Source organism: Geotrypetes seraphini, chromosome 3 (genome assembly GCF_902459505.1).
Source record: "Geotrypetes seraphini chromosome 3, aGeoSer1.1, whole genome shotgun sequence".
In the NCBI taxonomy this organism is placed as follows: domain Eukaryota; kingdom Metazoa; phylum Chordata; class Amphibia; order Gymnophiona; family Dermophiidae; genus Geotrypetes; species Geotrypetes seraphini.
In genome coordinates, this window is record NC_047086.1 from 268,255,046 (window position 1) to 268,281,573 (window position 26,528).

Sequence of the window (26,528 nt, forward strand, 5' to 3'; positions counted from 1 at the left end):
CGCCGATTAAGCGATCCAAGATTTTGACAGCTTTACAACGTTATCACTCCGACATCGCTTGTCTACAGGAAACTCGTTTGACATCTTAAGTTGCATAGATCCAGGGTGAGAGAGGTTTATTTTGCGTCCTCTTCGGGGCGACATGGGGGTATTGCGGTGTTGGTCCGTAAGTCATCGCCAATTGGCGTTCAGGTATTGGAAAAGTCCTTGGATGGTCGCTTTCTTTTTCTGCGCCTTACTTTGGGGGACTGGAGATATCTGTTACTGGTAGTTTATGGTCCGAATTCATCTGAATCTTCCTTTTTACAACAGTTGGTTCACATACATTCAAACTATTCGGGAGATCCCCTCCTCTTGCATTTCGCATTCAGAGGTCCAGGTTGTTCCTGGCGTGTGTGTCCCCATGATTCCATCAGCACCTAAAGTATGAATGCTGGTGGTTTCCTGACGAAGCTCTTAGAGAACTATATAAGAGTGAAACGGAGATCTTCCGTCGTAGTTTGTGAAGCTATGCTATGAAGCTAAGTACCCTATTTTCATAAAGTTAATACTCTTCATAAAGTTTAGTCTTGAAAGGGATACATTGGTTATTACTTAAAGGAAGACCGAAGACCAGCGTTGAAAACTGGTTTATAAGAAATAACAAGTTAAATTGACTGATAAGAATTTAATATATTTAAAAATCTAAACATAAAAAAATCTTGAGGAAAGAACTCAGAAAAAAGAGAACAAATAAGATCAATGATAGCTCACGATTGGGTGATTAGTCCAAAAGATACATCGGACTTTTAGCCTGTGAGCACTTGAGATCGGTTGTAGTTCTCTATGGATATATGAACTTGTACTTCAGCCATAAGTTCAAGCAAGTCTTGTTTTGGGAAGCTGCCAAGTCGGTGCTTCGGAGTCATGTGATTTCTTTTCTTTGTGCTCGGAATAAATGTATTCACCATGGTATTCTTACCTTGGAGAGGGCCTTACGGGCTGCTAAGAGGGCTTTTTCTTCTGCCCCTCCAGAGACAACACGGGAGTGCTATTTGTCCACTCAGGGAGCTCTCAACTCTCTGCTTCATTCTCGCTATCAGCGATGGGCAGCTTATCATAAACATCGCTTCCAAAGGTTTGGTAGTAAGCCTGGCCGTTTTCTGGCACGCCTGGTTGACACTAAGACTTGTAGGCAACCGGTTTTGTCACTTTGGTCGTCGGGGGGGGGGCAGGGTGTATCGTACCACAGAGGTATCTGTGGTACTTTTGGACTTCTTTGAACGCTTGTATGCTGCTCCGGATGATGCTTCTTCAGAGCTTTTGGGGGATTATCTTCATTCGTTTGGGATGCCGCACTTTATAGAGGATGTGGTGGCTGCTCTTGATCGTCCATTCCAGGTGAGTGAATTGCAGACTGCCATTAAGACCTTATGTTCTGGGAAAGCCCCGGGACCAGACAGTTTTTCTGGTGCGTTTTATAAACTTCTCTCCCCTCACCTGTGTGGTCCTTTGTTGGCTTATTTTAATACTGTTGTTGACCGTGGTTCTTTCCCTTGTTATGCTAATGAGGCGCTTATCACATTGTTGTTAAAACTGGGTAAAGAGGCGGCTGATCCGGGTCCTATCGCCCGATCTCTCTGATAAACATTGATCTCAAGCTTCTTTCCTGTATGCTAGCCGACTGTTTGGCCCCTCATCTTTCTACGGTAATTCATGCAGACCAGGTGGGTTTTGTTCAGAAGGTCCTTTTTGCGCTTGCCCATTGTCAACATTACCAGATCCCTGCTCTCTTTGTTAATTTAGATGCTTCCAAAGCATTTGATAGTATGCATTGGTCCTTTCTGTTTCTATGTACCCTTGAGTTTGTTGGGCTTCGGGGATTCTTTCTTCAAGCTATTCGTTCCCTATACTTTAACCCTCTAGCGTCCTTGTTGGTTAATGGCACCCATACGGACTCCTTTCCCATCCTTCGGAAAACCAGACAAGGCTGCCCTCTTTCCCCTTTACTTTTTCTCATTTCTTTGGAACCTTTACTTTGCATTCTACGTCTTTTTGAGGACATTCAGGGCCTTAGTGTAGCAGGTACGGAATTGAAGACATTGGCTTTTGTTGATCAAGTTTCAAGTTTATTAGGTATTTATATACCGCCTATCAAGATTATCTAAGCGGTTTTTACATTCAGGTACTCAAGCATTTTCCCTGTCTGTCCCGGTGGGCTCACAATCTATCTAACATACCTGGGGCTATGGAGGACTGAGTGACTGGACCAGGGTCACAAGGAGCAGCGTGGGGTTTGAACCCACAACCCCAGGGTACTGAGGCTGTAGCTCCAACCACTGCGCCACACACTCCTCCCGATGATTTGTTTCTCATTCTTACTCGCCCAGAGATTGCTTTACCTGCTGCGTTGGATCTCCTCTCCGAATTTGGGTTTTACTCTGGCCTTTCGCTTAATTTAGACAAATCAGTTGCCCTTCCCTCTTGTCCTGAAGTTCGTTCGATATGGAGGGGTCCATTTCCCCTCCGGTGGGCGGAGTCTACGGTGAAATACTCGGGGCTCCTCATTCCCCTCAACCTCTCTAGATTATATTCTTTGAATGTAGAACCGTTGTTTCAGGCTCTGATCACTCGCTTGCAGTTATGGAAGGGACTTCCTTTATCGCTTCTGGGCAGAGTGAGTTTATACAATACGTTAGTTGTTCCGTGTTGGTTGTACGTTTTTCAGGTCCTCCCGCTTTACTTGACTTCTAAGGATGAGAAACGACTGGAGCATCTGGTTCAACGATTTCTTTGGGCGAGTAAGTGTGCTCATTTGCCTTACCGACTGGTGGCTTCCCCCTGGTATAAGGGGGGTTTGGGTTTGCTGAATCTAAGCCATTTGACAGTTGGTTGTGGTATGCGTCACATCAATGATTTTTTCGGGGTACTGCCCATTTTACTAATACTTCTTTGGAGCTCTCTTGTTTTCCTAAGACCCACTTTAGTGCCTATTTTCATTCTGTGCCCTTGGCTCAACTTGAGCCCCTTCCTCTTACGGTTTTACAGTACCCTTTGCAGAAGGCTTGGCAATGAGTTTGTAAATTCCACTCTCTTAGTCCTACTATTTCTCCATTCTTGTCTTTACGCTTTAATAGGAACTTTCTACCTGGGGATGGATGGAGCAAGTTTTGTCCATTGGGAAACGGGGGGGGGGGGGGGAGGGAGGGATTCATTATCTGTTTCAATTGGTGGGCGACGATGGGAGGGTTAAATCTTTTGATATGTTATGTTTAGAATTTGATCTCCCTCGTACTGATTAGAGAATGACAAGGTGACAAAATTCATCACCGTTCCCGTCCCCGCGGATAACCGCGGGAAATAATCCCATGTCATTTTCTAGTGTCTATTTCAACCTCAGTCCTTCTACACCAGCATTCTTCAAAGCAAAGCATGTGGGTCAGTGGTTGTGGCCATTCATACTCTGATTCTTCCCTCTCTCCTTAAAGAATGACATGAAGATGGTTGCCCGCGGTTACCCGCGGGGACGGGAACGGTGATGAATTTTGTCACCGTGTCATTCTCTAGTACTGATGGCTTTGCTTACATGCAGATTCATCATTATGTTGCCTCTTTGCCACCCGGCCATTTGACGGCCTCCTGTCAGGAGCTGTTGTCCACGGCTTTTACCCTTGGATCTCAGCTCTCTGTTCCTCTCAAATTTCACCATAGACACTTGAAGGATGAGTCCCCCCTGCTTGACCATGTTAGATTGAGGGACGCTTGGGCTCGTGATCTTTCTATAGTATTGCCTGATGATGTGGTTCTCTGTGCTATATGCAAATTGCCTGCTTTTCATAAATATACAACCTTTTGGGAACAGCATTATAAATTGGTTTTACGCCTGTATATTTCTCCTAAACAGGCTCACCTCTCGGGGTTCCGAGCCTCTGCTGCTTGTCCCCGCTGTGATGCTTCAGAAGCTGGTTTGGGACATATGTTCTTGACCTGTCCAGTTATCCAATCCTTTTGGGAAACTATTTTTCTTTTTGTTGAACATATTTGGTCTGTTATTCAACGTTCCCCCTTGTTTCTTTTTGGTGTTCCCCTACGAAATGCAAACCGGGGACTGCTGCATTTCTTCGGTGGACTGTGGTGATAGCCAAGTGTATTCTGCTCAAGTGGCTGGAGGTGGAGGGGCCTGACTTTTCTCTTTGGCGATGTCGTCTGATCACCCTTTTGTTGTGGGAACGTAAAGATGTACAGGACTTTTCTTCACTTCCTGGACGCATCTTTCATTGTACCTGGTGCCCTTTTGGACCACTATGACTCTGGTGGCACGTAGTCGCCTCCTGAATTGTTGATTTCTTGCTCTGGACTAATCTCTATACCTGTTGCTTGTTCTGGATATATGTGCTTTATATGCCTAATTTTCTTGCTTGGATATTTTGGGCTGGGCTTGAAGGAGGACTGGGGGGGGGGTATTTATTCCGAGTTCACCTTGTTGTTTGCTGCTTCCTGTACCTTATTCATAGTCAGTTTTCTTCTCTATCTGCGTTTGAGATTCTGGGGGCATGTAGAGTTGTGTGGGTAGGGATGTTTGCATAGTGCAGTGTTTACTGTTGATATTCAGCGAGCTTGTTTTTCTTTTTCTTTGTGCTTCTGAACTTCCTGTTGAGCTCAATAAAAAATTTTGACAATAAAATCCTATTTCTGCCAGTGATGTACTGTTTTACCTGCAGAAATGGCTTTTAATAAAATTGCCTCCCTATCAGATCTGTTGTTTTTATAGGAAAGCAATATTAAAAGCCATTTCTGCAGGCAAAGTATGTGAGTTAAATACTTGATAGAATTTATTTTATGGGTATTTATTATGTATCAATTAATATACTTTTATCAAGAAAGAGAATTTCCTCCTGGGAATTTTTGTCCCAGATCATTTTTCCTAAACAGACTCTACTCACTAGGATTTTCCCTTCAGGAACACTGCTTGTTTGCCTGTAGGAATAAATGCAAGGTTTTAGGACAGTAAAAGAGGAATACAGCATTTGGAAAAGCATACAGTTACCTGGGTCTTTTTCAATTTGAGTTATCAGCCTCATATTTGAATGATCCATCCTTTTTGTGCTGTTAATAGAAGCAAATACATAGCATGAAAGAAAAGATCAATTGCATACTCGTACATGGAATAGCTAATGAAACCGGACTTAATCATCCCTTCTTCATAATACTGCACATTTAGGAGGCAATTCTATAAAACGGCACATGCAAAGTATGCATAAGTGCCACCCATAACTGGTAGATACATGCCACAATGCACTATGTCCACAAAATAGTGTGTACATACTATAGTGTGTAACTGTAAGGGGGTACAGTCTATAAGTATGAGGCCAAACAATGTGCACAACTTATAGAATGCTATCATTTGTGCACATTACATGATGCACTTTGGCCACTTATACCAGCCGTTAACCTGGCTTATGTGATCACACCTAATTTCTGGTGCACCAAAGCGGATTTTCATTAATATTATATAGCATCTGACATGTAGATGCACCTAAGTGTCATTACAGAATTGGCACTATGCATAACGTGACCAGTTATTTTTTCCTCAAAACAGGAGAAGACACTCCCCGCAGGACACCCCGATCTTCCCTAGATCCTCCCCCTCCAGACCCTGATCCCCCATATCCCGTTAACTATAGTGCAAAATATAGATTCTCAAAACTGACACATTTTGATCACTATGTCTCTGATCCTTCCTTCCTTCCCCCCTTTCTTTCTTTCCTGACCTTCCTCACATGCACCATCCACTGTCCACTTCAAACACTTTCTCACTACAGAGCTGCTTATCTTTCTGGCCATCATATTTTCCTCTGTTCCATAAAGCTGCAGCATGAAGCTCAACAGAAAACCATTATTGCTGTAATCACCCTTGTTGCACAGCTCTAGAGACCAGACCCTCTGTGGATCATTTCTATTTCTCTGTCCTCCTTTTTTTCTTTCTGTCTCCCTGTCTGCTCCCCCAAGCCGCTGCCACTGCCGATTTCTCCAAGCCACCGCTGACGCAGCAACAGGCCAGGTGCGTGCAGCAGCAACTGTGCAAGCCTTATCCCCCCGGACGTCAATTCTGATGTCAGAGAGGAAGTTCTGGGCCAGCCAGGCACCTGATCTGTTGCTGCGTTGGCGAAGCAGGGAGAAGCCTTGCTTTTAGATCGCTTGTCCCGATGTCCCCACGCACAGCTTCAGGACGCTTTTTCTGAAAACGGGACATTTTGGCATCCTGAAGCTGTGAATGGGGACAACGGGACAGGCGATCTAAAAATGGGATGATCCCATTCAAAACGGGATGTATGGTCACATTAATTATGCATCATGCCCCATTGTGACACCTAAATCATAGAAACATAGAAACATAGAAGATGACGGCAGATAAGGGTCATAGCCTATCAGGTCTGCCCACTCCACTGACCCACCCCCAAGTCTACTATCCTAGGGATCCCACTCCTGGTGATAGGTTCCCTTGGTTTAATCTTCTAAGGCAGTAGTCTCAAACTCGCGGCCCGGGGGCCACATGCGGCCCGCCAGGTACTATTTTGAGGCCCTCGGTATGTTTATCATAAATCACAAAAGTAAAATAAAACAGTTTCTTGATCATATGTCTTTTTAGCTATAAATTACAATATTATTATTAAGATAGCCAAAAGGAAAGATTTATAAACTATAAAGAGTTTTACCTCATGCAAAATTGTCATTTCTTTAATAAGACATTGACTATTTTTCTGAGGCCCTCCAAGTACCTTCAAATCCAAAATGTGGCCCTGCAAAGGGTTTGAGTTTGAGACCACTACTCTAAGGGATCCTACATGGGCATCCAATTTGCTCTTAAATTCTTGCACGCTGTTTGCCTCGATCACCTGCACTGGGAGCTCATTCCAAGGATCAACCACTCTCTCGGTGAAGAAACATTTCCTGGTGTCGCCATGAAATTTCCCGCCCCTGAGTTTGAGCGGATGCCCTCTTGTGGCTGAGGGTCCTTTGAGAAAGAGAATCTCTTCTTCCATCTCGATACAGCCGGTAATATACCTGAACGTCTCGATCATGTCTCCTCTCTCCCTACTTCCTCGAGTGAGTACAGCTGCAAATTTTCCAGCCTTTCCTCATACGATAGATCCTTGAGCCCCGAGATCATCCTGATGGCCATCCGTTGCACCGACTCTACTCTCAGCACATCTTTTTGGTAGTGTGGCCTCCAGAATTGCACACAGTATTCCAAATGAGGTCTCACCATGGTTCTGTATAATGGCATTATGACTTCAGGCTTCCGGCTGACAAAACTCCTGCGGATGCAACCTAACAACTGTCTTGCCTTAGATGAAGCCTTCTCCACATGATCAGCAGTTTTCATGTCTGCGCTGATGATCACTCCCAAGTCTCATTCTGTTGAAGTTCTAGCTAAGGTCTCACCATTCAAGGTGTAAGTTCTGCACGGATTTCTGCTGCCGAGATGCATGATCTTGCATTTCTTTTTTTTGTTTGAAATAATTTTTATTATTAAACAGAAAAGCACTGAACAGCCAAGGAAAACATTACATTACAGACAGGACTAGGAGTGAGCAGAGCATCATAACAAACAGGGGAGCACCCCCCCAAAGGAGGGGGAAGCCCAACCCCACAAGGCCCCGAAAAGGCAAGTCAAATCAAAAGCCACCCCGTCTCAGTCCGCATAAAAAAGAAGCACAAAGTGCCTGCAGTACAATTCAACGTTTTGTAATGAACAGAACCCTCAAGAGAAACACATGGAAAGAAAACCCCAAAATCCAGCCAACTCACACGCACCACAACTTCCATACTCCAGTCATACCCCAGTCACACTCACACACCAGCAACCATCCAAGCAAACGAGGAAACAGATATCCCCCCTGCCCCCCTCAGTCCAGTGAAAGTGAATATGGGCAAGACACACATCCAGTCACAGAGAGCCAACCTCCAATACGGTAGCATCCCATAGAGAGCGGTACAGGCGCCGGGACGCTGACAGCGGCTCCGGGCTAATACGGAGCTCCCAGCGGGCCACCTCAAGTAAGGAGCGCTTCCATCCTAGCACCTCAGGCGCATTGACATCCATCCAGAGACGGAGCACTCCACGCTTGGCCACCAACAGAGCGGTGTACAGAAAGCGCCAGTGCTCCGAACTAAGGCCCTGGTCTAACACCTCTCCCTCACACCCCAGTAGAATAAGTAAATAGGACCACTGAGAAGGCAGCTGCACAACCCGAGCCAAGAAATCCAACACCCCATTCCAATAAGTTTCCAGCTGCGCACATTCCAATAACATGTGTACAAGGGTACCATGCATAAGCTGACATTTAACACATAGATCAGACCCCCAAAGGCCTGCCCTCCTGCCCCGTACCCTAGTAAAATATGTGCGGTGTAGTATTTTGAATTGTATTTCCTGCAGGGAAACATTCTGCGCCCCTCTAGGGATGCTGGAAAAGCAGGCAACCAACATCTCAACCCCGACCGGCTCCCCCAACTCCTCAGTCCATTGGGAAGCCAAACCAAGGAGCCGAGGGTCCGGTCGTTCTGCCCGGGCCATCCTATACCAAGTAGAGAGAGAATTCATAGAGGCAGGAAGAGAGAGAAAGATGTGGTCAACCTTCAAGAAACGATAGCCAGTAGGGGCGCATTTCCGAAAGGCCTCATAAAAATGACGCAGCTGTAAATAAGCAAAGAAAGGCATATCAGGGAGAGACCAGTGACGGCGGAGGTCAGCAAGGGGAGGGAAAGTCCCATCCGCGGATGGCGATGAGTCAACATGCCCCAAGCAGAAACAAGTGCCAAAGCTGGCCTCCAGGCCTCGTGCTCCACCGACACCTGGCGGGAACGCAGGGTTAACCCTAACAAATTGAAAAGCCCAGTGGTCCCGCGATCCCCCCCCTATCCGGCGCCGCCACCAGAGCAACGCACGCCGCAGCGGATCCATCCAAAGAGAATTACAACCCGTCCTGGGGCGCCGCCACCTAGGGACGTCAAGACAAGCCAGTGCACAGTGCGGGGCCACCCAAGAATCGAACAATCTCGGAGGAGCAAATCGGTAACCTAGCGTGTAGAGTTCATGCACCCAGCGCATCAGGGCCGCCACATTATATAATCGGAGATCCGGGAGCGCTAAACCACCCCGGTCTCTGCTCTGCGTGAGTCTCCAAAACCCAACGCGGGCCCTCCGGTTCTGCCAGATAAAAGATCCAACAAAGGACCTGTAGGCCCTCTCCTCGGTCGTCCGCAACCACAGGGGAATCATCTGTAAAGGGTAAAGAATCTTGGGGAGCAGAACCATTTTTACTAAGGCAATACGGCCAAAGAGCGACAGGGGGAGGTCCCCCCATCGATGACAAGCATCCCGAAGCTGGGCAAGGTGATTCACAATGTTGCTTCGATAAACCACGGCCCAGTCAGCGCTAAGAAAGATCCCAAGGTATTTAAGCTCTCCCACCGCCCACCTAAAAGGGAAAGAGGGCAGAGCTTGCGATGCGCAAGGCAAAGTGACAGGGAGCGCCTCAGACTTACTGAAATTAATACACAGTCCGGAGAAAGCCCCAAAAGAGTCAATAAAGGTAGTTATGCAAGGGATAGAAACCCGGGCATTACCGACAAAGAGCAGCATATCATCCATGAACATGGTAATCTTGCATAACTCTTCCCCCACTTGGATGCCCTCTACTCCCGGGGCGTCTCGGATCTTAGTCGCCAGTGGTTCAAGCGAAAGTATAAACAACAACGGCGACAAGGGGCACCCCTGCCGGGTCCCTCTCCGCAAAGGAAAAGGAGCCGTGCGCTGACGGTTAATGAGGAGCTGAGCGGTAGGAGCCTTATACAAACGGACCACCCATTCAAGGAAAGAGCCTGTAATGCCAAAGCGGCGCAAGACCCAGAAAAGGTAAGGCCAAACAACCTTATCGAAGGCTTTTTCTGCGTCTAAACTAGCCAGCAAATCGTCCCCAGGGCGTCCCCTGCCCTCCCTCAGAGCCACCAGTGCCTTGAGAATGTTAGCCGAGGAAAAACGACCAGGCACAAAACCCACCTGGTTGGGATGTACAAGCAAAGGGACAACCTGAGCCAGGCGCTTAGCCAAGATAGCTGTAAGAAGTTTCATATCCTGGTTAAGCAGGGATATGGGTCTATAAGAGCCCACCAAGGTGGGATTCTTGCCCGGTTTAGGAAGCACCACGACATGAGCATGGTTCTGCTCCGGGAGAATTCTATCTGAGGCCTGCATATCACCAAACATGGCGCATAAGGCAGGGCCCACATGATGTTGTAAGATCTTATAAAACTCAGGCCCCATGCCGTCCGGTCCTGCAGCCTTAGCTAGTTTCAAACGTCCGATGGCCGTGGAGATCTCCTGACAAGTAATAGGGGCATTGAGTAAGTCACGGTGCGCCTCCGAGGCAAATGGAAGATTCAGGTCTCGAAAGAAAAGGTCTCGAGCCTCAGTATCATACATGCCCGCGCTATATAAGTCGCTATAAAATCGTACAAATTGGGTCTGGATAGCAGTCTCCATCCGATGTGACACATTCGAGGAGTCCCGAATATGGGAAATGCGCGCTGCGCGACGATGTGGGCGAACCAGGTTGGCCAGGAGCTTCCCCGCCCGGTTGCCCCACCTATAAAGTTGAAACTTGTACACATCAAGATGAGTTAAAGCCCGCGCAGAAAGAATGGCGTCAATTTGTTTACGTAGACGGAGATACGACTGTCGAGCTTATTCAGAACTATGCCGCAGATGATATAACCGGCATTCCCTCATCTGTTTTGCCAACGACGTAAGTTCAGCATCCCGGAGCTTGCGCTTGCGAATAGAGTAGGCTATTATACAACCACGGAGATAAGCCTTCGCTGCCTCCCAGAATATGGTATCCGAGACCTCGGTCCCTTCATTCGTCTGCTTATACTTAGACCATTCCTCGATGAGATAGGTGTGAAATTCCTCATCTAGATACAAGGAGGGATTAAAACGCCAAATACGATCAACCAGAGAGCCACTCCCCCACTTGAGAGTCAATGTCACAGCAGCATGATCACTGAAAGGGACATCCAATATGTGGGTGCGTACCGTCCGCCCAATGGAACGAGAGGGGAGTAAAAAGTAGTCCAGACGGGAGTGACAGTGGTGAACCCCTGAAAAAAAGGTAAAGTCCACCTCCCCAGGGTGGTAAACCCTCCACACATCCTGGAGGTCCAGCTCTCCCATCAGGAAGTTCATCCCCCTACACTCATTATCCGCCGCCACTGGTCTCGGAGGCTCACAATCAATGGAGGGATTGCTAGTGATGTTGAAATCCCCGCCCACCAGGAGTTCATAATTCGGTAATGCTATCAAATGGGCCACTAGAGTAGAGAAGAAAGAGGGAGTGTAGACATTAGGTGCGTAAACATTGCAGAGCACCACAGGTCTATCATTCAAAGTCCCCGCCCAGATGATAAAGCGGTCGTGAGGGTCTCGGATAACCCTGTGTGTGACCGCTACCACCGCCTTATGGATGAGAATAGCCACCCCCCTCTGCCTAGACGAATAAGAGGACGCCACTACTTCCCCCACCCAGTCACGCTGCAACTTCTGATATTCGCAGGCCGTGAGGTGAGTCTCCTGTAGAAAAGCCACAGAGACTTTTTCCTTCTTCAAGAACGACAGGACCTTGGTGCGCTTCACAGGAGAGTTGATGCCTTCCACGTTCAACGTAAGACACACCAAGTCAGCCATAGCCATGGGAAGTACCCAGCACCAATGCGCCGTCCCAACGAAACATCACAGAATCCCTGAGGGTCTCCCAGCCAAACCCCCAAGAACAATCAATAGAGCCCCAAACCCTCCACTGAACTAGAGAACCGTCCCCCCCACAGCCAAACTCCTCTTCCCCGCCCCATTTCCACACCACGCAAACATGCACACCCAAGCACACCCCACATACACAGTCCACAGCCCACCAGACATACAAAACCCCATCCGTTCACCCTCCCGCTCCTCCCACCCCATACCCATCCAACATCCCAGCCATCCCCTCCCCCCCACACTAAAAACATATTACTGAAAGCCCCCCATCCCCCTCACGCAAAAAGACCCCAAAAGCCTCAAAAACCACCCCACCCCCAATAGCAAACCCCCCAGCACAAGCATGTCCAAAGGCAACAAAAAAACAAAGCAAACAAAAGCAAGGGGCAAAGTTCGAAATACCAGACACCCTAAGTCCAAAGTCCAGGATCCCTATGTGCAAAAAAGAAAACAGCAGCCTAGTCCAGGGACCTGGATGGGCATGTCCTGAGCAGGTGTCAAAGCTGAAGTAGCAGCAGGTACAACAGGATATTACACCCCAAAAACAGCCATCAGGGCAGCCAAGAACCTGACAGAAAAGAAAAACGATGCTGGCCCCAGAGTCCTAGAGCCCCCCCATAAGTGAAACACAGGGCAAAGGTTCAAGACTATCCAGCCCCGGGTCCAGTCACCAGAGAGACAGAATCTGAAGAGAGTCTTAGGGAAACGAAGCAGATCTTCTCAGGGGTCCGGAGGTATAGGTGCCAAAGATCTTATATAAGCCTGTAGCGCCTCCACGTCCTCGCAGGTCTTCGGTCCCCCGGCCTCAAAGACCCGGACCCGTGCAGGATATTGGACCACGAAGCGTAGGCCTCTGTTGCGGAGCTCGGTGCAATAAGGCGCCAGGGCGCGCCGGCGAGCAGCCACTTCAGCGGAGGAGTACGCCCTCATGCTCCAGCGCGCCCTTTTTTCTGTACAGAGCCATGACCTGGGCCTTGTCAGCAAAGTTCAGATACCTGGCAATAACAGGTCGAGGCCTCCCCGCGCCCTCTCAACGCGGGCCCAGGCGATGCACCCTCTCCACCAAGGTGCGCGATCCTTCTGGGGTAAAACCCACCGCGCCAGGCAGCCACCTCTCCACCAACTCACGCAACTCAGCGTCTCGAATGTTTTCTGCCAGGCCCACCAGTCGAATATTGTTGCGGCGGCCACAGTTCTCCTGGTCTTCAAGCCGCTCATGGAGGGTCGCGCACTGAGCCTGCAGGGCCCGAACCTGCGTCTCCAACGCCCCAGAACGGTCCTCCTGGGCAGCTATGCGGGACTCTGCGGTCTGAAGTCGCTGACCATGTCGCTCCAGGCAATCCTGCACATCCTCCACAGTTGCCTGGAGCTTAGTGAGCCGTTCATCTATCGCCGCAGAGATGGTCCGGGTCAACTCCTTGACCGCGTCATCCTGGAGTAGCACTCTCGGCGGGGTCGTAGTTCCGGACGCCATCTTGGGAGCCCCGTGCACACGCTGTGCCCGAATCGGCCACGGGGTCTTAACGGGCATAACTTGCCCGAAAACTGCTGTAGAGAGCCGCCGAAGCAGCCGCTAGCTTCCCACAGCGTTCCGCTCCGCCCTGCACCGAAGAAATGAGAATGGCAAAGCAGGATGGCTTTAAAAAGCGAAGAATAAAGCGCGAGAGGGTCGGAGCACGAGCAAGGAGCCGCCGCTCAGCTCAACGTCATCACGTGACCCCCGATCTTGCATTTCTTAACGTTGAAGCCCAGCTGCCAGGTCGAGGACCAAAGCTCCAACAAATGTAGGTCCTGTGTCATACTATCAGGTGAATTGCCATCTCTCACTATATTGCATAGTTTGGCGTCGTCAGCGAATAACGTTATTTTACCTTGAAGCCCCTGAGTTAGGTCCCCTATGAATATGTTGAAAAGGAGCAGGCCCAAGACTGAGCCCTGCGGTACTCCACTGGTCACCTCCGATGTTTTAGAGAGGGTACCGTTAACTACCACCCTCTGAAGTCTGCCACTCAGCCAGTCATTGACCCATGTAGTTAGTGTTTCTCCCAGCCCCATTGATTTCATCTTGCTCAACAGCCTGCAATGCGGGACAATATCGAAAGCTTTGCTGAAGTCTAGGTATATGACGTCCACGGATTCTCCCAAGTCTAGCTGTTTTGTTACCCAGTCAAAGAAGCTGATGAGATTGGATTGGCAGGACCTACCCTTGGTGAATCTGTGTTGACTGGGATCCTGTAGATTTTCCTCATCCAAGATTGCGTCTAATTTACGTTTGATTAATGTTTCCATGAGTTTGCATACTATTGATGTGAGACTCACCGGTCTGTAGTTTGCAGCCTCTGCCCTGCAACCCTTTTTGTGCAGTGGAACGACGTTAGCTGTTTTCAAGTCTATGGGGTATCTCCCCGAACTTAGGAAGAGATTGAAGAGTCCTGATAGCGGTTCTGCCAGGACATCACACAGCTCACTGAGCACCCTGGGGTGTAGATTGTCCGGTCCCATGGCTTTGTTCACTTTGAGTCTTGCCAGTTCGTAGTAGACGTCGCCAGGTGTGAACTCGAAATTCTGAAACGGGTCTTCCACGCTGGGCCTTGCCTGCAACTGCAGACCGTGTCCCGGTGCCTCACAGGTGAAGACCGAGCAGAAGTATTCATTCAGTAGTTCTGCTTTATCGGAATCTGATTCTGCGCAGTTCCCATCTGGTTTTCTAAGTTGCTAAGTTCTAGAATTACCTCTGAAGGAGGTAATTCTATAAAGAAGATCCATACAATTAGATGCCAGATATAGCACAATTACTTAACTTAATAGGTGTTATCCGGGGACAGCAGGCAGCAGTGGCTTACCAAGGGGGGGCGGGGGACGGTCCGCCCCGGGTGCAGCCCTATGGGGGGTGCACAGCCGGCCAGGTCCGGAAAATTCCTGGGCTGCAATGGCGACGGCACTCAGCGGCATCGGTGCTCTCCCTCCCCATTACAGTACTCAGTGGCATCAGCGCCCTCCCCCCCCTGACGGCACTCAGCGGCATCGGCGCCCTCCCGCGACAGCACTCAAGTTTGGCCTCCTTCTCCCGGCATCAACAGAACTTCAGATCAGCAACAGGTGCTCAGTCAAAAGCTTCCCTCTGACTAAGCTTCCTGTTTCCACCCAGGCAGTTCAGTCAGAAGGAAGCTTATGACTGAGCATCTGTTGCCGATCTGAAGTTCTGTTGTTGTCGGGGGTAGAAGAAGGCCTGTTGCCAATCTTAAGTGTCATCGCGGGAGGGAGGGGGCCTTGCCGATCTTGATGCCAAAAGGTGAAGAAGGGAGAAAGATGGGCCTGTGGTGGATGGAGAGATTGAGAGAAAGGGGCAGATGATGGAATTTGGGAGAAGGGGCAGATGATGGAAGTGGGGAGAGAGAAGAGGGCAGATGAATGAAGTGGGGAGGAGAGCAAATGCTGAATGGAAGTGAAGAAAGAGAACACATACTGGATTGAAGGAGGGATAAAGAAAAATGACATATGCTGGATGGGGGAAGAAGATAGAGTTAGTGAGATAGTGGAGGGGTGAAGAAAACGGATGGCATGCTGTGGGTAGACATAGTGAAAAGAGGGAATTTGAGGACTGCATAGTAAGAACAAATTTAATTTAGATGGAGGCAAAAAATAAAGAAGGAAGACCAGAGAAGGAAAGCGAAGAGAGAGAGGAGAGAGAGATGCTAGAGAACGGTGAAGGAGACAGATATCAGATCTGAGCGGCGGAAATGAGAAGAGAGAGATTCTAAAAACCACAGGGGGAGGGAAAGAGAGATGAAAGGAGAAAGATGCCAGACCATGAGGGAACAGAGGGAAGATGATTGATGCCAGAACAAAGAGGGGGTGGGGGTCTAGAGGAGAGATGGCAGGGGGAGAAAGACAGTTTCTGGAAGGGGCAGACAGTGGATGGTACGGGCAGATGCTGGATTGAAGAGACAGGGCAGATGCTGGAAGGAAAAGAATGAAAAGAAGATAAAAGCAGAAACCAGAGACAACAAAAGGTAGAAAAAATCATTTTATTTCTATTTTGTCATTAGAATATATCAGATTTGAAATATGTATCCTGCTAGAGACATAACTGGGGACTGCAAAGCCCAGGCAGTGCTTCTTTAGCTTCCAGCTGGCTTAAGGCTCTCTCGGACCAGGGGGCACTCCCCTAACACTATTCCTGTCATATGTGACTGCAGTATTCTGTTAGCATGATATTTCTGTGTAGCATTCTATAATAATTTGGCTTGTTCAGTTTTCTTAATAGTAGAGGGGATATATGTGAAGGGGAGGGGAGACATGGGTTTTGTTGGTCCTTGCTCTGTATATTTATATTTATAAAATGACAATTGTACAGAATATTGTTTCTTTTTATACTTTAATAAAATATGTTCAATATAAAATCATAACTGAGACTACTGCGGATGGGATCAGATGGTTTGCGGGGACTGAGCTTGCGGAGACGGGGCAGAAATGTGTTTTTAAATTTCAGTCTTAGTAGTTTGCCGGTCCACAAAATAATTATTTTATTTCTGCCGGTCCACGGGTGTAAAAAGGTTGAAAAACACTGCTCTAGAGCAGAGTCGGCAGCTGCGCTGAGGCGCACGAAGGTTCCCTGATGACTTGTCTGTCGGCTTTGTTCTGGAAGAAGTAACTTATGTCAGAGGGGGTGAACCTGGCAGACGTAGTCATCGCAGGTGTTTGCCGCAACTCTCTGCGTGTGCTGGGTCAACACCCTCCTACATAACTTACTTCTTCCGGAGCAAAGCCTGGAGTCATCATGGGACCTTCCAGACATGGCTGCCGACTCTGCTCCAGAGCTAGTACGTCGGAGTGGGGTGGACCGGCAGCCGGCAGCTATAGTCATCGCGTGAAAGGAGCAGGACTTCTGGAATGAAAGAGTGGTGCAGCGAGAGAAAGGGGGCAGGGTGGTATGGAAGGGTGGTGCTGATGGAATTAATGTACAGGGAAAGGGGAGAGAGACACAAGGGGGAAGGATACTGGATGGAATTGGATTGGAGGGAAAGAAAGGGGACAGATACTGATTAAAGAGGGGTGGATGGAGAGAGAAAAGGCAGACATTGGATGGTAGTGTGGCGGGAGCCTAAGCTGGATGGAAGTGCAGATGGGAGAGATAAGGGAGATGCAGGAAGGAAATGGGAGGAGAGAAAGAGGGGAGCAGCCGATGGAAGTGGGCAGAGAGAGGAGAAGGTACTAGATGGAAGGGGTAGAGAAAGAAGGCACATGATGGAAGGAGGGGATAAATAAAAGGAGGGCACATGATGGTGGAAAAGGATTGAGTAAGGGAAATACTGGAGGGGGGTGAGGGAAAGAGGTGGCGAGCTATAGGTAGACAGTAAAAAAGGAAATTGATGAGAGGGTAGTAAGAACGTAATCTAGATGGATGCAGAAAATAAATTGAAAAGGAAAATGAGGGAACAAAGGGATTGCAGAAGAGAGGTGTGGGAGAGGGAAGGAGAGGAGAGAGATGCCAGACCAATGGGGGTGAAAGGAGAGATGGAAGGGGGAGTCATACAGTTTCTGGAAGGGGCATAGAAGGAGAGAAGATGCCATATAGGGGAAGAGAGATGGCAGACAGTGGATGGAAGGAAGAGAGTAACAAGAAGATGAGGAAAGCAGAAACCAGAGAAGACAAAGGTAGAACAAAAATTTTCTATTTATTTATTGCTTTAGGAGACATGTGTCACTGTTTCTGTGGAGCATTGTATGCAGAGTCCAGCTTCTTGCTGGTTCAATTTAACCTTTTTCTATGTATTTCTATTTTATCCTCCCTTTTACAAAACTGTGGAGCGTTTTTTAGCACCAGCCGTGGTGGTAGCAGCTCTGATGCTCAGAATTTTATGAGTGTCAGAGCTGTTACCACCATGGCTAAAATCCACACTACAGTTTTGTAAAAGGGGGAGGGGTTAGTTTGTGATGACATATTGCATACTAGGCGAAGGTGTTTTCTGTGTTCTGTGTGTTCGAAAGACATGGCTTTCTGTTAGGATTGATGGTGTAGGATTGATCTGTATAGTCTGGCTTGTTTAGTTTTATAGTGGGTGTATTGATGTTGTACTGCTCACTGCATATGTAAGATGCTGCCTTTTCCCAGGTACTCATGTGTGACGTGTGGAATGTTACTAAAAATCATGTTTTTCATACAGATGGGGAAGGGGTGCCAAAAAATGATGGGCCCCGGATGTCACATATGCTAGGTACGCCACTGGGGTCCTCATCAGCTGAGTATTTATATTTTATATTTACATTAAAGGTTTTGGTAGAAACCCATTTACAAAGTATGTATTCTTCTCAATTAATATTTCCAAATTAAAGTGTCTTTGCTTATTTGTAAATGGGTCTCTACCAGAGCCTTTAATTCAAGTTTCCAAGTTTATTTAAAATTTGATATACTGTCTTATCAAAAGTTTCAAGGTGGTTAATTCAGTAGCATAATTTTTTTTGTTGTTGTTCAATAAATTTTTATTAAAATTTTTGTGAAAAAGAAAGACATAAGAACACGAAGAAATGACACATTTTCACAGTTACAGGTGTACATCATGTAAGCAGTAAGTATGCAAGTAATTTACATAAGTTCATACATGAACACTAAGTGATAAAAACCAATAGCATATGATTTTATGGGATAATTAAATTCGATAACAAGAACTATCGAAATATGTCAAAACATTGGACCACATCAATTTAAAAGAAGAGAGAGATGATCTGTTATTTTCCGCAATTGATTTTTCATATTTGGCATATATGTAAACAGTATTCCACCATTCATTATAATTGAGAGATGAAAAGTCTTTCCAATGTGATAATATAGTTTTTATAGCAATCAATAAGAAACATTGCAATAGTTTAACTTCACCTTTATCAAGTGTGGATGTTAAAGCTGCACCGCCCGTTATTATTATGGCATATGTAATATCCTCAGTAATAGGTAGGATATCGCATATGGTAGACCAAATAGTGGATTATAATAAACTGCAACAAAACAGCATATGATCCAGTGTACCTATATGTGTGGAGCAGGACCAGCATAAATTAGTGACATTAGAGGAGATCTTGGACAGTTTGTATGGTGTTCAATAAGCTCGATGATATAAGTATAGAACAAGTTGTTTAATGGCTGCCGTTTGTAGGGACCCAAATGAAGTAAGCCGTATCGACTCCCAAGTTGTAGAAGATAGTGATAAGGAGATGTCGTGGGCCCAAATATCATACAGTGCACTAGGGTATTTGAATTTAGTTTTCTTTAATAATTTGTACCATTTTGAAGCTTCACCTTTATTCAAGCTAAAGGCTTCACACCAGGTAACAATGTTTGGTATATCATGCGTTATAGATGCTTGGCTTAAAAATGATTGGACGCAGTGTTGCAATTGGAACCATTGGAAGAACTGAGTTGGCAGAAGCTCATATGTAGAAGATAATGTTGCAAAATTGGTTAATTTCTTATCCTCCAACAAATATGATATCGACCATATTCCAGCCTTAATCCATGATTTCCATTCGATATGCTGTCCCTGAATCTTTACAAGTGGATTGAGCTATATGGAGGAAAGAGTGGTAGAATTCCATTTAATAGGTGCTAGTGCGTCTATCTCTTGTATTGCCACAATTGTGGATTTCAAGATCGGGTTTTCCTGTGTGTTAGTGTTGGGTAATATAAAAGGAGATAATTTTAAGAAGTCCTTATGATATAGCTGACGTTCCAATTTTAACCAAGTGGGAGTTGTACTATGTGTATCATCCAATAGCCATTTAGACCCTTGTCTTCCCAAAAAGGCAATATGATAGTCGTTCATACTAGGAAAATTCACTCCTCCATTTTAATTTATTTAGAGCAATGCGGGGTGCTTTATGATTCCACAAAAAATCTGTCAACAAAGCTTCTATCTTGGTATAAGTTTTAGTAGGAAACAGAAAAGGTAACATGGAAAGAACATAGGTGATTTTTGGGGCTAAAACCATTTTAATAGAATCCAATCTACCCCACCATGTGAGTTTCAGTGGGGACCATTTTGATGTGGTGTCTTTAATTATCATTAGAATATGTTCTTCATTATACAGTTTAGTTTCTTCGATAGATGAACCAAAATAGACCCTCAGATACTTTAGTCGAGATGAAGAATATTTAAGACCAAGTCGGGATATGAGATCACCACAGGGGGTGCCAGCTAATGGCATAACCTCAGTCATTGTGGTATTAAGTTTATAGCCAGAAATGAGCGCGTAACTATTAATAACTTTTAGTATATTGTGACCAGTCAGGCATTGGGCCTGCCAAGGTCCCAGTAAAGGCAGTCACGAAAGGGAATAGGAAATCCAGGAAGGGAGTTTGCAAGGTCTGTCCTAGCTCTGATCATGTTGATTTCCTGGCTAACCACCAGGGAGAGCCTGAAATTCCTAAGAAACAGGCAGACAGGCAGTATTTAGGTCACCACCAGAGGAGCCCAAGAGCTACCTAGTTCCCTGATGACTCAGCTAGATTAGGGCGTGTCCCTAGAATAGAAAAGCCAGCAGTTGAGAACAGACAGGGAGGCAGGATGGGGAGGAGGTTAAGGCCTTTTTTCCCGGTTGACTTCCCTGGGCCAAGCAGAGGTAATAGGTGTACACCTATGGAGGTGGAAAAAGCTGGTGAAGCTCTGGATGTGTCCTCGCCTGTGGAGGAGACGCCGATGGAAGTACAGGAACTTTTGCCAGAGGAGGTGTGCAGCTTACCTGAAGTCATGGAAGTAGGCTTAACCAACAGCTGCAAGCATTAAGCTAAGAACAGTGAGTTTTGGTTTGAACTGTTTTGCTTTTTGAACCCTGCATTTTTGTTTTGTGGTGCTTTATAAAGCTGAGAGAGTCTGTCGAGGGAGAGGTTTGCAGTCACCCAGGGAAGGAATTTTGAAGGCCGTTTGAAAGGCTGTTGCAAGGCAAACCTTAGACTCTCTCCTTTTTTCCAGCAGTGACATAAATGCTCCTCGAGGCTTGACTTTAAGAATCTGTGAATTGGAGAAACAGTGCAGAGAACTATATTGAGTTTTTCATAATAACCTGCTTTGAGGGCAGGCTGGACAAGCTCTAAGGAGAGCCATGCCTCAGGTGCAGTTATGACGGAGTATAAGAGAAAGAGAAAGTTTGAACTTGGACTGAATTGTTTATTTTTCTTTCTTTTGAATTTTACTTTGTCTGAATTTTTGCATGGAACATTATTGAATTGATTCTGATCATCCTGACTTATATGTTTTGAAAAAGTAAAATTGGAGTATCTTTTACTTAAGCAACATTTGTGGAGTTTTGCTTTTTTTTGTTTCCATTTTCTGTGTCAGTCCAATCCTGCAGGGTGACTCCAGGCTGGGTCACACGCTGGTGTTATTTCTATGTCCAACCACAGGGAGTGCTGTAGAGTCCCGGTCCGGGACTGCAGTGTGGGGACATAAGTACTGACTGGTCACATACCCCCACCCTAAGAAAGTGCTTATCCTGAGAAGCATGCGAAAGGTGAAGTATTCTCCCCCAATGTTACTTGCGTCTCCTGTTCCTATATTTCTTCTCTTCCGGGCGAGGGTCTGAACATAAGTTCTCAAAATCTTCAGGCCAGTGTAAAACTGCAGGTTCAGGGGTTTTGGAGTCCTCAACCTTCGTATAGGTATCTGCCCCTTCTAACCCCTCAACCCTTTCCGTGATAACTGTAAGGACTTGCGCTATTTCTTCCAGGCGTTCCTGCATCTGATCTTGTACATTACATTACAGATTTCTATTCCGCCATTACCTTTCGGTTCAAAGCGGATTACAAAAAGAGTTATGGAAGAAGGGTTACAACGTTACATCAGAGAAGGTTTCCAAGACAGGGAAAAGTAGGATCTGGGGTTAGGGAGGGGATGGTAAGAGGGGGGTTAAGCTTTATCATGGTATTAAGCTTTGTACGTTTGTAATACTACCCCCTACCCCTTTTACAGAGTCCTTAACATTACCTAACTGCAGGGCCTGCTGCTCCAATTGAGCCTTATTCTTCTGGCTTTGCTTAACCAGACTGTTTGGTTCCACTCCTTCAGCAGCCCAGAGCTCCTGCGTAGCCTGTATTTTCCCTAACTGCTGCACCATCTCTTGCTGTTTAACCTGGCTACCAGCTACTTTAGATTCCATTTCTTGTACCGGGTTCCTTATTGGATCTAGCAGTTTTTCCAGTGTTTTAACCTGTTGCTGTCCCTGTACAATCATTTCTTGTTTTAATGTTTCCTGTAATTCAGATATGAGACTACTAGGAAGAGGTTCCTTCTTAGATGTCGGCTTAAGGCTTACATCCAAACATTCTTGCCTGACAGCTTCCAGTTCCTCTTTCCACTGGACCACCTGGGTTTTTGCCAGGTCTTGCAATTCCTTTTTAAGGGATTCTATCTCTTGTTGCACCTTCCTGATTTTTACTGTCATCCCCAGGACTATGAGATTGTCCTTCCTCAAGGTTATCCCTTTCACTGCCCTGTGATGAGTTCAGTTCAAATCTTTGAGTATTGTTCGGGCAGCTTCTTTCAGTGGACCCAAACCCTTTTGCCCCTCTATCGGTATCCCTAAGATGTACCCACTGTTCCAACTTAGCAAACCAAATCTGCTCACATACCATCTGAGCAATTGAATCAGCAGGCTGAACCTGATAATCCACAACACTCTGGTTCACTAACAGCACAGCTATATTATCCCTATAATCGGGGTCAATTATACCTGCTGAAACATCCAGCGAATGTTTCACTGCCAATCCTGATCTGGGTCCTATTCTTATATAGGAGCCCGGCGGAGGGGAAATCTGCAAATCGATCTGAACTAGAGCCCTTCCTTCTGTTGGGTCTACTTGATCATGAGCCGCATATAAATCGTAACTGGTGGCTTTAGAATAGGCTCGGGTAGGGGCATGAGCATTCTCAGACAAAGAGACCCATCTTAGCATGGGCTGCCACCCCTTCCCGGGAGCTCTAAACTGGGATTGCCTCTTTGTCCAGGTTTCTATTTCTTCTAGTTTGGGCGCCCAACACAAATTCCCCCTGTATTCTACCCGGACCCCGGGCCGCCTGTGTTACCATATTATTCCAGCCCGGCCAGTCCCTACCTAAAATCGGAGGGAAAGGGGAGGAATTCAGAATGGCAACTTGCATATCGTACCTTTTCCCACAGTGTTCCACCCTTACTTTAGCCAAGGGATAAAACTTCGTATCTCCATGCACACATACTACTGAGACCTTGTCAGTCTTCCCCTTCCTTAAAGGTGACTTACCAACCTGCTTCCACAATTGATGGGACATTACCGACTGCTCTGTGCCAGTATCTATTAAGGCCCTTACCTTTCGCCCTGATACACACACCGGGACTTGACATTCCTCTCTGTCTTGTCTCTTAATCCCCCGGATTATCGTAAAGTCTCTTCTTTCTTTACAAAATCTCTGTGTGTGACCCGTCTTCCCGCACCTATAACATTTCCTATCCCCACCTTGGGTATTAGGTTTAGGTGATGGAGCAAATGAATCCTTGTACGGGGGCTTCCTAGTCCACCCCTTGCTCGGATCCCCAGGGTTCTGCCTAGGTGTGTGTGCACCTGACTTGGGCCTTCCCCTGAGGGTTCTTGGGTGTCAAGGTAGGCTTCAGCCACTTCTAGAACCTGTCCAAGTGTCCTACAATTTTGCCTCTTAATCCAGGATCTTAAGTTCTTTGGAACAGCTTCCAGCAACTGTTCCTTCACTATTTCAGTGAACAAGGCCCTAGCATCATTCAGGACTGGCTGTAGCCATTTTTCAGCCAGCTTGGTGATCCGCTGCAGTAAAGCCTTGAGTCCTTCCGCATGTAACATCAGCGTTGACCTAAACTTTTGCCGATAGTGCTCCGCAGTGAAACCTAGATAATCTAGAATGTGGGCCTTTACTGCCGGATAACTATTGGTGTCTCGGGCCCTAGGGTCTGGAAAGCCGCTAACATTTCCCCAGCCAAGCAGGGCAATAGCCTGTACACCCACTGCTCTGGAGGCCACCCAGCAGCCACAGCGATGCGTTCGAACGAACTGAGGAAGTCGTCGGGTGAGTCCCCAGGCGCTATTTTACACAGGTTTAAATGTGAAGGTGAGTTTAGTCCTACCGGAGCTGGAACAGGTATAGCCGGTAACGGTTGCCCTCCAGACTGCATAGTAGTTTGCTGCAAGATTTGAGTGAAAACTTGGGCCTGGTCTTTCATAGATGCAATCAGTTCCCCGTACTGTCTCATCATGGTCTCCTGATTGGCTTGCCAGCGCTACTCACTGGACTTTAGAATGGCATTTAGGTCTTCACACTGCCTCTGACGCTCACCGGCCAATGCTGCCAACATCTGGGACTGCTCCATGGTGACGTCCTAAAAGGCAAACAGCAAGAAAAACAATCCAAGTGTGTCCGTACAACTTCTTATGTAGTATTTCTTCCTTCCTAGCCTTCCCAGTCTCCAGTCCTCCCTAACCAGCACCACCTTATCCTTACCAGCTACCTCCCAGGTACTCTTACCCGAAGTACCTGCCTTTACTGGGACCTTGGCAGGCCCAATGCCTGACTGGTCAAATATGCGGAATGGAATTTAAGGTGGCATATATCATGACGACATCCGCATAAGCTGACAATTTAATTTCCAAGTCATCCAATTTCAAACCGATGATATTGATGGAAGATCTGATTGCTATTAGTAATGGTTCCAACGCAATGTTAAATAAAAGTGGCGATAGCGGACATCTTTGCCGTATGCCTCTTGTTGGATGAAATGTTGCAGAGAAGACATCATTGATCCGAATTTTAGTAGAAGGATTGGAGTATAGAACATGTACCATCTTGATAAAATTCACTGGAAGTCCAAACCATTTCATTACTCTGAAGAGATAATTCCACTTTACTCGATCGAATGCCTTTTCTGCATTGAGAGTTATAGCCACCATTGGATCTTTGCACTTTTGAGCTTGCATAAGTATATGAGCAAAAAGTCTCATATTATCACTAGAAAGCCTATTTGATCTTCCTGTATAATGTTGGGCAACACTGAGTTTAGTCTAGTCGCCAATAATTTCGCATATATCTTTGCGTCAACATTTATGAAGGAAAGTGGTCTGTAATTTTGTACTTGTAGAAGATCTTTTCCCGGTTTTGGTAGAACTATAGTAAGGGCCTCCGTAAATGTTCCAGATGCTACTCCAGTGTCCGCAAGATGACAAAAGTATTGAGTCAAAAAGGGGAGAATGTCTTCACAAGAGGCAAGGTAAAATTCCACTGATAATCCATCAGGGCCCGGCGATTTATGTTTTGCCATAGTATGCAGAGCTTTTTCCACATGTGTTAATGTAATTGGCTCAATTAGGTTCTTAACTCATCTTCTAGGAGAGTCGGATGCGGCAAATGGCATAAAAATTGATCAAACATGGCAGGATCAGGGTGTTGTGATGTATAAAGGTCAGCATAAAAGGTCTGAAATTGGGTGCAAATATCTTTAGTATTAGTCAGCAATGCGCCACTAACATCTTTAATAGCTGGTATTGTAGTTTTTTCGGAGCGTAATTTCAGGTATGTCGCAAGATGGTGGCCACATTTATTCATACTCGAGTAGTAGTGGGCAGATTTCATGAAGATCTCTTTAGAGGCCTCTGTGCTCAAGGTCAAGTTATATTCAAATCTCAGTTTTTGAAGATTAGATTGTTTCTCTGGATTGCTTAAGTCATCCAAGTGAATTTTTTCCGCATTTTGTATGCTAAGTTCTAGTTGTTGTAATTTGGCACGATTAGATTTGTGTTTTGTAGCTGTATACGATATTATAGTTCCTCTTATGTAGGCCTTAAAGGTGTCCCATGTATTCTGCCAGGAAGTATCTGAAGCTTTGTTTATCTCAAAGTAATTTGCTATATTTTTTTTGGTGTTCTCAATGAAGTCGTCATCAGACAACAAAGAGGAGTTAAATCTCCATAGTCCTGTATTTCGTTCCTGGTCAACATCATGTAGCATAAGCAATATGGAGGCATGGTCAGAGATCGAAATAGGGTGAATTTGAGCTACTTCTACTTTTTGAGATAAAGAATAGCTAACTAAAAAGTAATCAATTCTGGAATATGATGCATGTGGTGGAGAATAGAAGGTATAGAAACATAGAAGATGACGGCAGAAAAGGGCTACAGCCAATCAAGTCTGCCCACTCTGCTTACCCACCCCCTGTCTATGCCCTAATGACCCAATTTTCTTATCCCATTTATTCTTAAAGTCTGGCACGCTGTCTGCCTCGATCACCTGCACTGGAAGCTTGTTCCAATGATCAACCACTCTCTCTGTGAAGAAATACTTTCTGGTGTCGCCATGAAATTTTCCGCCCCTGAGTTTGAGCAGGTGCCCTCTTGTGGCCGAGGGTCCCTTGAGAAAGAAAATATCATCTTCCACTTCGACACGTCCCGTGAGGTACTTAAATGTTTCGATCATGTCTCCCCTCTCCCTACATTCCTCGAGAGTGTAGAGCTGCAATTTGTTCAGTCTCTCTTCATACAAGAAACCCTTGAGCCCCGAGATTATCCTGGTGGCCGTCCGCTGAACCGATTCAATTCTGCGCACATCTTTACTGTAATGTGGCCTCCAGAATTGCACACAGTACTCCAGATGAGGTCTCACCATGGCCCTATACAACGGCATTATGACTTCAGGCTTTTGGCTGACGAAACTTCTATTGATACAACCCAATATCTGCCTTGCCTTAGATG

The 26,528-nt window shown here is 46.3% G+C and overlaps 1 protein-coding gene across 1 annotated transcript in view; it reads right to left on the minus strand.

The window, feature by feature from the left end:
* PCNX2 (pecanex 2) overlaps positions 1 to 26,528 on the minus strand; it is a 1,104,481-nt gene that overhangs the window by 334,068 nt on the left and 743,885 nt on the right. Inside the window, 1 exon segment of the mRNA XM_033937641.1 lies at positions 5,021 to 5,085. Coding sequence (XP_033793532.1) covers positions 5,021 to 5,085 — 65 coding nt within the window.